General features: G+C 42.2%; 2 protein-coding genes across 2 annotated transcripts in view; both read right to left on the reverse strand.

Moving 5' to 3' along the window:
• Positions 1-6,227: 6,227 nt before the first annotated feature.
• Positions 6,228-10,812, reverse strand: TTC32 (tetratricopeptide repeat domain 32). Its single transcript, XM_032430052.1, has 3 exons — positions 10,574-10,812; positions 7,143-7,309; positions 6,228-6,402 (listed from the first exon to the last, which is right to left on the reverse strand). Exons 1-3 carry the CDS (start codon positions 10,723-10,725, stop codon positions 6,275-6,277), a joined length of 447 nt encoding a protein of 148 aa, XP_032285943.1. The 5' UTR covers positions 10,726-10,812; the 3' UTR covers positions 6,228-6,274.
• Positions 10,813-11,267: 455 nt separating this feature from the next.
• Positions 11,268-12,361, reverse strand: part of WDR35 (WD repeat domain 35) — a 63,496-nt gene continuing 62,402 nt past the window's right edge. The window contains exon 29 of the mRNA XM_032430049.1: positions 11,268-11,335. Within this exon, the coding sequence (XP_032285940.1) occupies positions 11,298-11,335 (38 nt within the window). The 3' untranslated portion in view covers positions 11,268-11,297. The remainder of the gene's footprint in view (positions 11,336-12,361) is intronic.

Raw genomic sequence — 12,361 nt, forward strand, 5'->3', positions numbered from 1 at the left:
GGCGGGGGGGGGGAGGTTAACAAGGGTAGAGAAGACACTGGCCATTGTCACACGCTGGTAATCTGTGACAGATGCGGGCGTGGGCTCCACGTGCAGGCGCCTACTCCCTTCGCTCGCCTCCTCTCCACCCCATTCAAAAGGCTGCTCCGGTTCCAATAAGTCTACCAGCAGCCGGTCTTCATAATGGAAATGATGATTATTTCTCGAGCCCCACTGGCAGCTCCCAATCCTGCCGCTCAGCCAACTTAGATGGCGTCTCACCTGGCTTGTTGTAATGGCTTGTTGCTTGGCAGCCTCAAAGGACTCCCACTTGTCTTCTCGGTCTCAAGCCAGAAGAGCGTCTGTCCTCCAAGAGTTGAGTGTCTTGAAGGCACACAGGGTGGTTGTAAACTTCTCAGCGGACAGCCGGGACAAACCAGCATGTTTTGTAGGGTCCTTGGTCATGAGCCCCTCTCCTGATTCGATCAGGAGAAAGGGAAATAAGGCCCCTTCCTTCACTCCCCTTCCTTGGAAATCTTTAGTTGATAGGCTCATTCTCACCAGATGTTTGTTCCTCCTTGCAGAGTGGCATTTGTGGGTGCAAGCACACCAGGGCGTACGTGTGAGATGCCTGTCATTTGGAAACTGAACTAATATTTATTAGGTGCTGGCTCAGTTTCCCAGGGCCGCCGTAACAAAGCACCACAAATTGGGGAGCAATAACAACAGAAATGCATTCGCTCCCAGTTCTGGAGACTTGAAGTCTGACCTCGAGGTGACAGTGGGGCCATGCTCCCTCTGCAGGCTCTAGAAGAGGATCTTTCCTTGCCCTCCTCCAGCTTCTGGTGGCCCCAGGTGGCCCTTGGCTTATGGCTGCTTCCATACCCACATGGCCTTCTCCCCTGTGTCTGAGTCCAAATTCCCTTCTTAGAAGGACATCAGTCATACTTGATTAAGGGCCCACCCCACCCCAATATGACCTCACCTTAATTAGTTAACATCACAAAAACCCCCTTCCCCAATAGTGTCCCATTCAGAGGTACTGATGGTTAAGACTTCCAACATATCTTTTTGGGGGATACAATTCAACCTGTAACAGGTACCTGTTATAAAGCTCTATTAAAACATAAAGTCCTTGCTGAATCAACCTTGTCTTTTAGAGGACTTTCTTCCTCTAAACTAAAACAGTGAGCTGTTTAAAATAAAATAACAACTACAAGATCAACTGAGAAATAAGGGATCAAACACTTGTCCGCCCCACACCTAATAGCCAGCAATGAATCTGAAGATCTAGATAGCAAGTTAATGAGCAGATTTGATAACGGACTCATTAATCCACTCGACATACCTGAGGCCCCTCTGTGTCCCAGGCTCTGTGCGGGATGCTGATGATGGTGCATGAGCAAAGCAGACAAAAATCCCTACCCTGGAGTAGCTTAGCTTCCGGTAGGAGAAGACAGGGAGACAAGAGGAATAAACACATGGTATGGGTAGACAGAGAAAAAGTGAGGTGAGGAGCGCGATGGGGATTTGCGTGTCTCAACTGGGCAGTCAGAAGAGGGCCCCACCCATCAGGTGACAGAGGATCAAAGGCCTGGAGGAGGAGAGGAGAGGGCCAGTGGTGGGATGAGGGGCAGGGGGGCACAACCAGCACAAAGGCCTTTGGGGAAACTCTGCTGCTTACTCGGACAGACCAGCCACTTGGGTGAGAGCCGAGGCAGACCAGTTGGGAGACCTGCAAAAAGAAAAGGGGGGTGGGGGTGGGGAGGGTGCATGTGGGCTTGGGGTGGTAGCAGAGGAGGCGGCGAGAATCGCTGGGCTCCGGGGCTGTGCTGCCACTGCTGCTGGGCTTCTGGGGCGGGGGTCTGGCCCCAGCAGCGGCGGGGAGCAGGGAGCAGAGTCGCCACGGTGCAAGCTGAGCTTGTCCCAGACGGGGCTCTTGAGAGGCTGCACCGTGGCGACTCCAATCTTAGAGAGAGCACTCTAATAAAGTGCACATAGGTTCCGGTAGATGTGGTGCCAAGAGGATATACTCAGAGGTATTCTTGGTACAAACTGGCCAGAATTGCCTAGAGGGCACGGATCCACAGAGGTGGTGAAAAGAACTCAAACTAATGTTTTAAAGATGTGAGTGGTGGGAACAAGAAAGCGAGCGATTTGATGCTTTGTTTCCAGTCGTTCTCGTTAAAGCGGTCACCTCTGGAAGAGAATGGGGGGTGGGGGGCCTTAGTCTCCATTTAGCCCTCCTGTACGGTTTTAATTTTTATTACTATATGCATTATTAATTTTATAACAGAAAATCGGCAAGCATTCTTAATGTGGTTTTTTTTAAATCATGGCTCCAAGCAGAATGAGGCCAATTTCTATGCTGTTATATAGAAGAATGTCCAAGATCATCAATAATTTAAATTACTGAATGATATGTAAGCCATTAATCTGTGCATGTCCCCGCATACATGTGTCCATGTATTGGTCCATCAAGAAAGGTCTGGAAGGATAGATACAACTTCACAGTGGTTCCTTTTGCAGCGTGAGAACGGGAAGGGGCCTGGGGTGGAGGGTGGGGGGTGGAGGGACTTTTGTTTTCTACGTTCTCTGCGCTTTTGCCTACTTTTCAAAGGAATACTTACATGTGTTGTGATTTAAGGTTAAGGCCTTCCCTATACTTTGCTTCAGTCAGAGCTCAATTAAACTTCTCATAATCCAAATAAGAATGATTGAAATTTCAAATAAATAGGCAGTAGAAACTTCCAATCCCTCTTTTCTCTTAGTCCGGTGAGAAATAAGAGACTATATGATGGCAAACTAAGAAAACAGACAAATGTCTACTTGACTCATGAATGAGAGAACCAACAGATGGTAAAAGAGCATTTGAGAAACTGAGTATTTACAGTCAATGACGAATTGGGGAATTAAGTCACTAGGTTAACCTAGAATCAAAACTAGTTAATGTCCTCCAGGGTGATAAAACCATGATACCATGATCTTTAGGGTCATCATTTCTACCAGATAGAAATCAGTTGCATCTTCTCTGGACAAAAATCTGTAAACTACATGTAATTTCAGAGAATTAAACAGTCCCTGGGTGGGTCTCTTAGGCTATGCTCAGCATAATATTGAAAGGATATGCAATCTTCTTTTTGCCTTGTTTATAGATGTTGGATACTTTTTCTTAAAATAAGAAACAAATTTACATATTGGCAGCTGAGTCTTTCCATTTTCCAAATGGAGTTCGCTCTTAATATTAATCTGCTTTTCACCATCTTCTGTGTCTGTTTTCAATCAGGAAGGAAAATTACCAACAAGTAAGTCTAGAATTGCAATAATGTTCCATGGTAAAAACTAATTTTAATATTGTTTTGCTACTCACCTTGATGGATGCTAAAACAACTTACGAGCAATTTAAATTTTGTATCAGGATCAAAGAAAAAAAAAGAGTTCTCATATCTGCTTTGAGTTGATGCCAACAACAAAAATCAATTGATACTAACTGCAGTTTCGAATGTTTTCATGGATTTTGGAACATGACTTTGGGCAAGTTACTGAATTTCTTAGCCTCAGTTTCATCCTCTATGAAAAATAAGACTTTTTCCCTGCATTATTGCACGTGAGATGAGATGCTGACAGACACAAGCCTGGGAGCACCCTGCTGACTTCTTCCCTCACTGCGTTAATGTACACTCACAGCTCATAATTTCTGCTTTGGGGGCTTCCCTTGTGGGTTTTTCTCATTTGTCTTTTGCTACTTGGATGTGTCCTTTTATCTCCTTGTGATTTTAAGAGATATAAACTATGTTTTTAAATCTTACCAATTGCTTCGCTTCTCAAAAAAAAAAAAAAAAATTCTCACCTTCTTTCCTTTTTTGGAAAGAACGTAACAGTGTTTTTTTTTAAGTCCCCTACCATTAGACGTGAAATTTAACAAATCTCTCTGACCAAATGCCATGTAAACTGGAATCACTTTCCCAGAATTTGTCCCATTTCTGAGAAATACAGAAAACACCAAAACATGAATTTATCTAGAAGCTGTCACAATAACACACCTAGCTCATGTAGTGATCGTTCAGTTCACTATTCACTAGGATCTTGAAAAGTTGAACCACGTGTTTGTCAATAATTTTTGTAAATAGCAATCTGTTCACTCAAATACAGTCATTAAATATGCTAGAAGAAGAGTGAAATTTCGGTGCCTCAGCTTCAGGCGGAGGCATACCTTCCCATTTCCCCAGCACCCGTTGGTGTTGTGCTACTTAGCTGGATGAGACGGTCCTTCGGGACTCTCCCTCCATCTGTTCTGTCCGTAAGCTCTTCTGTATCGCGACGGACTCTATTAATATGTAGCTCTTAATTTGCCCCAAAGTGTTTTTCTGTTCTAACTTCCGTAAGTGCAGTTTGCAAGAGGACAATGAGACCCAAAAACCTTGAAAAATTGGTTTTATAAGCAGTACAGAAATGGAATATACTTAAAAATCATTGAATTGTACACTTTAAGTGTGAATTGTATGCTGTGCAAATTATATCTCAATAAAGCTTTTTAAAAATAGCACGGAAAGAAAAAAATGAGTGCAGTGAGCATTCATGCCATCACACCAGATGTAACTGCTATAAATATGTGATTCCAAACTGCTATTACTTATATACACTTGTCTTCATTACTCAATATATTTTTCTAGCTGTGAAAAGTGTTTGGGTATCTTGGGCTAAAATGGAATTCATAATTTTTTTCAATTAAAATTAATGGATTTTGAGGCACCTGGGTGGGTCAGTCAGTTACACGTCTGCCTTCCGCTCAGGTCATAAACCCAGGGTCCTGGGATGGAGCCCCGCATGGCCTGCTTCTCCCTCTGTCTGCCACTCCCCCTGCTTGTGCACTCTCCTTCTCTCTCTTTCTTTCTCTCTGTCAAATAAATAAATAAAGTCATTTTTAAAACTTTAAATTAAATTAAATTAATGGCTTTTTTTTTCACGTAATGGCTTTTCACTTAGAAACATTTTCAGGGAAAAATTAAGGTTGTCAGGCAAGAAAAAGGTTTAGAAACTCTGAGTTAAAGTTTTAAGGGGGATTAGGCTTGGCAGAGAGGATACTAAAATCCACATAAATGCCAAATTGACTTGCCCTGAAGGTAGGTTGGCATCTACCACGCCCACTGAGAAAGACTTCAGACCTGCAAAAGGGGGTCGGGGGAAAGACTATGTAGTGAGTGAGGGGAAGTTAAAGAAGCCAGTGAAAGACAGAAAAACCAGAGAAGATCCAAGAGATGGCAAATAGGTAATGACTAAAAGCTGACTGGGAAACCGAGTTTGCCGTTCCACCAGCAGACTGTACTTGGCTATCAGAAAGTAAGTCCGTTGGCTTCATTCAGTTCTAGGTTTCAGAAAAAAACATAAATAGCTCCAGGCTTTTAATTAGTTTAAGAGTAATTCTCTAAGCTCAAAAGTAACTTCCATCCATTTACTCTATCTTACCTTACTTTGTAACAAACCACAATTTTCTGCCTTGTTTTCGCAGAGAGAAAAGCTGGAAGATGACCCAGTTTGGGTAGGTTTTTAGTAGAAATACTAAAATAGGAGAAATCTAAGCAATAGCACACATAAAAGAATATCTTGAAGGCACATAACAAAGGTATTATTTAGTAAATCAGAAATTTAGAATCTGTGTAATGCCTAAAGTTTTGACCAGTTATTTCCAGTAATAAGAAAGAGAAAAATAAGTATATGGGTTCTAATCACCAAGTGCTGATTCTGACCTTCAGTGATTTTATTTTTTTCTGACAAAGAATGAAGAATCATTGAATCCAAGAAACCAAATAAATTCTTTTACAGAGTTGCGTTTTTTGGGTTTTGTTTTTTGCTTTCCACTTTTTTCGTATTACATCTGACCCCAGTCAAGAGTAAGGAAAAGAGAAGAGAAGCCAAGAGAAGGGGCGCCTGGGTGGCTCAGTCCGGATGTCAAATTTTTTAAATAAAAAGTTGGGACTGAAAATAAGAAAAAATATAGTTTTACAGAAGAAAATGCTACACATTTCTTTAAATATTTTACTGCAATAACATACAACTATGCATTGATATTATTTATTTACACTTTATGAAAAGCACACTTATTAGTTACTCGATCTGAAATTAACTACTTTAAATAGATTATCTAACTTTCAGTGTTAATGCATGAATCTCTTTATCTTAAATATAAATCAAAATAGCTCAATACCCACTTTACATTATAAGGAATGAGATGCCAGGCATTATAAGGATTATGAGTCAATATTTTAATTAGGTTAAAACTTGCAATAATTTTTTTTCAATAATTTCTTCTTTGTTTTTCTTCTTTGTCTAGAATAGTCTGTTTTAAGCTCAAAGTAGCGTCTTGAAATCCAGGATTTAAGTCTAATACCTTCTTGAAATCTTCCAAAGCATCATCAAAGTATCCTGTACCAGAACCCAAAAAATGAAAAATAATAAAAAAACTGAGTATTTCTATACATAATTCATAACAAAGTTCAGATACACATGTTTTTATATTTATGAGCTTTCAACCACACCTTTAAGTAAAGGATTTTTTCCTCTTAATACCGACATATGGATGTGTATATCAAAGAAATTTTGCATGCCCTTGTAGAATAATTAAAATTAAAATTTTAAATTAGCTTTAAATGAACACTTAAAATTAGCTCTGGGTTTATTTCTTGAGATTTAACAGGGAAATAGCATAAATCATCATAAAATCTCAACAAAATCCTATCACCTATTTTACACGATTACAGTAAAATTAAGCAACGGGAAATTTGTATTCTTTTTAACACTTTAAAAAAGAAACAATACCTACGGTCCCTTTAATCCAAAGATCTAAAACGCCTTCACTTCATATTGTCTTGTGTGCCTTTAAAAATTTTAACTCAGAAAAGTTTCACAGGTGGTCGGTCATCCGCACTGTCCTCAAAGTAATGGGGTCACCCTCATCCGGCGCCAGGTCCGATCCCCACCCCAGGGCTCCACTGTGGTCTGTAAAGCCTACCAGAAGCCTAAAATCAATGCTTCCTTTGTTCCGGGCTCTACACCCAAATTTTACATGACTTTAAGACCTGATGATTACTACATTAGTTTCACATTTGAGAGCTCTGAATTCATAAAATATAGTCCAGGGCAAAAGGGAAAAAAACAATTCTTACCCAGCCTATACAGGATCAACCCTCTGTTGTAATAGGGGACTTCAAAAGTGGGTCGGACTCGTGCGGCAGCTGTGTAATCATCCAGGGCTTCGTAAAAATCAACCCTGCGGTACTTGATTTGCCCCCGGTTGTTATATGCAGTAGCCAAATCCTCAGGGCTGTATTCGCTTTAAACAAAAAGTTCACATTAAAAACATGTGTTAGCAAATGCCTCTCGTTTCCACCTTCATTCTCTTTTGGGTTTTGTCAACCTTCGTAGCCTGTAACATGCGGTATCTACGCTGAGAAACCAAGCTGAGGAAACGAAGTGCAAAGAAATAAGGCAGTGGAATGAATTTTTGTTTAATCCCATGATCTACTTCGTAGCAGCACTACCCTGTCGGTCCGAAAAACACATTAATTCTATAATGTGTTCAGAGCCCTTGTGCATTGTCCACTTGTTTTGCAGAATTCAATATTCAAAAGACTGTTCATTTTCTAAGCACGCACCAGCAGGGCAAAGAAGACAGATCAAATTCACGCTGAGCAAGGAGGAAAAGCCAGCCCAGAGCTCCAGTTTGCAATGGACATATCACAAAGTGAATCATCATGTTATTCTCAAAGTTCTAAGTGATCCCACCAAAAATGAGATTTTAAATCACTTTTCACCAATAAAGAAATACAAGTTGACCGTAAGTGAAGATTCAACATGCTGTCGCCCAAGGAGGGGCTAGAGCTGCCTTCCCTCCCGTCTTAGCTGGGATCGCCCCCAAGGCGACACCGGCCTCCTGCAAGGAGGACATCGGGGCTCAGGTTCATTCTGGGGGTCCTGTGTGCCCAATGGGCTCTGCTTCTGAAGGCTCCAGAGGCTGCCCCGGGAGCTCTGAGTGGGCAGGGTCTCCAGTAAGGGCAGCTGTGACCAGCCACCGGCTCAGCAGGTCACCCCTCCCCTGCCAGACGATTCGTTTGCACAGAGAACACAAACGGACTCTACTCTGTGTCAGACAAATTCTGTTTTCCTTTCTTTTTTTCCAAAGGGATTCTCACATTTGAACCAAAGAGAAAAGGCACAGGCTACACTCATCTGTCATTTCTTCATTATGCCCCCTAGTGCAAAGTACAGTCCTCAGAAAAGATCGAGGCTGCAGTCCATGCTAGTAAAAAGGGACTTCTATTAGTATCTAGACCCTTGAGATCTGACAGGCACGGCGACCACTGCCACCACAAGAGGTACTCACAGGGGTCCCCTTCAAGTCTAAGTTCACTAACGATGGACAGAACTACTGCCACACGAGAAAACTTGTCTCTGGGAGCTATGGCAGACTGGGAGCAAGAACACTTCTGGACGCGGCTAGCACTAGCTGTAACCCCTGTAAAGGGTTTTAAGAAAACTGCAGCCTCAGGACTCCAGAAAGGTTTTAGACATTCAATTTTTAAGCTTCAAAACTTTGTTATGAGTTTCTTATATTCAGAGGATTATAGAAAGTTCGGTTTAGAATTAGATCTCATTACAACAAATTCTAAAAGCCTCCTTTTCATGTAGAAACTGCTTCATATTTTAAAGATGTGGGTTAATCATTGAAGCCGAAATGTTTTTGATAATATTAAGATTTCTGTAATGATACTATTTATCATGCTAGAATTTAACTTCCTAATACAAATGTGGATTTTTTTGCATTTGCAAACTTTAGCAAAAAAAAATCTGAAAGGCTGTACTTTGGGATATGAAAAGAAAATGTTATAAACCATTCAGTGACAGGCATGCAAAAATTGCAAATGCTTCTTCAAAATGGTTCAGTGACCCATTATTTTAAAAAATAAATTTAAGCTAAAAGATATTTTTAAGGAAAAAATCTGAAATGACAGAATCCATTTTAAATTCATGAGTTCCTAGAATTTCAGAACTATAAGGGAATTGGAAGGTTCATTCAGGCATGCTGAGCAACCTTCTAGCAAACCACAGAGGTTTTCTTCCCTGCGTTGGGAAGAGGAAGATCTTCTATATCTACTATAAACACATATTGGTGCTCTTAGGCTCAATGTGCAAAGGAGACTAGATGGTGTCAGTATATCTGTTGCTGATGAATACTTTTTGAAACCTATTAGCTTGAAATGATAGAAAACTACATTTTCTATGTTTACTAATCTTTTTTGGGGGGGGCTGGGGGGGAGGCTCAGGGGATGGTCTTATTGCCTGTTCAGAAATTTCTATTAACTGTTACCTTGGTGTATTATCAAAACATGAAAGCAATTTTATTTTTCTAGTTTAATTCCACATGAGTTTAACAAACAGGAGAAGAATTGTAAGCCTCATGCAAAAGACAAGCTGACATCCTGTCAAGAAAAACCAAATCCTTGAAGGGAGAGAAGAGTGATGGTGCAGATGATTCAAAACCGTCAAACAGCTGTTCATTCCACTCCTCTCGTTCTTTCTCATCCTAGCCCACATCACTCCATCAAGAAGAACAAAGGCAAAATTTGGAGGACCAACAAATGCTACACATCCAGGCATAAACCCAAGGCACTTTGGGCAAGCAGGTATTAGCAGGTGAAGTCGCTAATATCACAAAAAGAAAGACAGTATTATACGCTTTCTAACAAAAGTACACAGCACCACCTAACATACGCTCGCCGTAATACTGGATCTGAATTGGATCAAACCTCAGGATTTAACTACCAACTCACAAGCAGTGTAGGAGACAAGGGACCGTATTAAATGACATCAGGGGGATGAATTCAGCAAATCCAAAATATGGGGAACTCTCAAGACACAGGACTGGCTTCCTCAACAAACTTCAAGGGGAAAAAAGGGGGAGCCTTACAGTTTAAGAGACCTGGTGTGCATCCTGACTTGAACAAACTGCTAAAAAAAACAAAAAACAACAACAAAAAAAAACACATCAGCCAAACAAAAACGTTATTCATCAATCAGGAACCAACACTGACTGCATAGTTCCTATCAAGCAATCACGTAATAATAATGGTACTGTGGTTGTTTCCGTAAGAATCCTTAATATTTAGAAATGCATTTTGAAATATCCATGGATGAAGGCGTGGGTGAAATGGTAATATTTAGGCCGAGTGATATCCTCCCCCCACTACACACACACACACAAGTGAAAAACGAAACACCCTTGCGGTGAGGTGGTGGCTGGAGTCGCGGTCCCATGTACTAGCGAGTCACCTCGCCGTCTCCAGGTCTCAGACACCCGCCTGCTAAAATGACAGGTGGAAAAGCCCTATCCGCTCCAAGTCTTGGGTCAGAGTGAGTAACGTAGCTAAGACCCCCGGGGGGGGAGGCGGCCGGCGCCCTCGCCGCCCTTCTGGAAAGACAAACAGTCCGCGCGCTGCGTCCTCGGTGCCAGACGGCTCAGGTGGCTGACCAAGGGACCCGACGACCCCTGCCTCCCACCTCCCGGGGGCGCCGCTGCCCCACTTCTCGCGATAGTTACCTCCCGGGCGCCGCTCCCACGGAGCCTGCACAGGCGCACTGGCGAATGTAAGCGGAGTACAGCGCTTCGGCTTCCGCGTATTCGCCCTTCTTGAAGTGAGCTTGGGCGAGCGCGAACGTTGCGTGGCTCTGTTGCCCTTGCTGCCCATCCATGGTGGTCAGAGGCCTAGCGTTCCGTGTAGAAAGGGGGTTGACGTCTGGGCGTTTAGAGGCGGCACCACAGAGCCACTTCCGCACTCCCGGAATTTAATTTGACCGCAAAACCTGGGCGCTTAGCAAAGGGGGAAGTTTGTGCCTTCGGAGGACCCATCATCTCGCGAGATCAGTCACACGGTGCTGGCAGGGAACTCAGGCGGCCCAGGGAAGTCTGACCCACTCCTCTGAAGTGCGGTCTGTTATTACTGCTGGTTCCGCCGGCTTCCTCTTCCAGAAGAGCAGTAGATTGACGGGCCCAGACTGGTTTCCAGGTCCGTTGACTGATGCTGCGAAGAGCTTGTCCTTCGTTACAGCGAGTTGAGCGAGTTGCGGGGGCAGGGAGCCTCACCATGCCGGAAGCAGAAGGAAGCTTGGTTTGTCTCATGAATGGCTCAGGGGCCCGCAGGTTTATTGTAGCGCCCCTGCGGTTCCAGCGTCCACTCTTAGCGAAACACCTGGTGGAGGGTGGCCGCCGTTACTCTGAGACACTGTGTAAATCCCTCGAGCTGACGAATTCAGATTACCATTTATTAGCTCCAAGAGCCTAGATTGCACGCTTCTCGAACCTCTGGAATAGTGTAAGGATCCATTAAATAATATTTTGTGCTGACAGTCTGTTATGTTAGTTTACATTCCCTGGCTGTCAATGCCAAAGGGAAACCCAGATAGTAATTTATTAAGTACAGTATGTTTAAGTAAGAATTACCTAAAAAACAATCCAGAGAAGGAGATGAAGGAAACAATTCTAATTATAATAGCATCAAAAAGGAATAAAATATTTCGGAATTAACGAAGAAGTGAAAGACTTGTACAATGTAAACTACAAAACAGTGCTGGAAAAAATTACACATAAATAAATGGAAAGACATCCTTTGTTCAAGTTAAAGGGACCACTAAGTTAAAGGGAATCCATTTTAAAATCCCAATGATGTTTTTACAGAAATACAAAAAATCCATCTTAAAGTTAATATGGAATTTCAAGGGATCCCAAACAGCCAAAAACAATTTTGGAAATAACAAAGAATACTCACGTCCTGATTTTGAAACTTAACTACAAAGCTACAGCAATCAAAACACTGTGGTATTAGCATAAAGAGAGTATTTTCAATAAATGTTGCTGGAAAAACTAGATATCCACGTTCAAAAGAATTAAGTTGGACGGAAACATCATATAAAAAAATTAACTCGAAATAGATCAAAAACCTAAATGTAAGAGCTGAAATATAAAATTCTTAGAAGAAAACATAAGGCAACAGCTTTGTGACACCGTATTTGGCAACTTCTTGGATATGACCCCAAAGACAAAGAAAACATAAACAAATTGGGCTTCACAAAAATTTAAAACCTTTGTAAAAGACTATAAACAGTACAAAGACAACCCAGAGAATGGGAGAAAATATCCAAAAATCATGTGTCTGATACGGGAAACGTAGGAGATGCTGGGCTGGTGTGTCTACTGGTAAGACACACAGAGGATTCTGACATGGGGTCTCTGTCCACTTGAGAAGCTCTGGTCTGTAGGAGGACACTGGAGGGCCTAACCTGTGATTTCCGTGCTGGGGCGAGGCTCAGTTGCTGTCCCTCCCTCTCACAT

This window comes from Phoca vitulina, unplaced genomic scaffold (assembly GCF_004348235.1).
Source record: "Phoca vitulina isolate PV1807 unplaced genomic scaffold, GSC_HSeal_1.0 scaffold42, whole genome shotgun sequence".
NCBI classification, from domain to species: domain Eukaryota; kingdom Metazoa; phylum Chordata; class Mammalia; order Carnivora; family Phocidae; genus Phoca; species Phoca vitulina.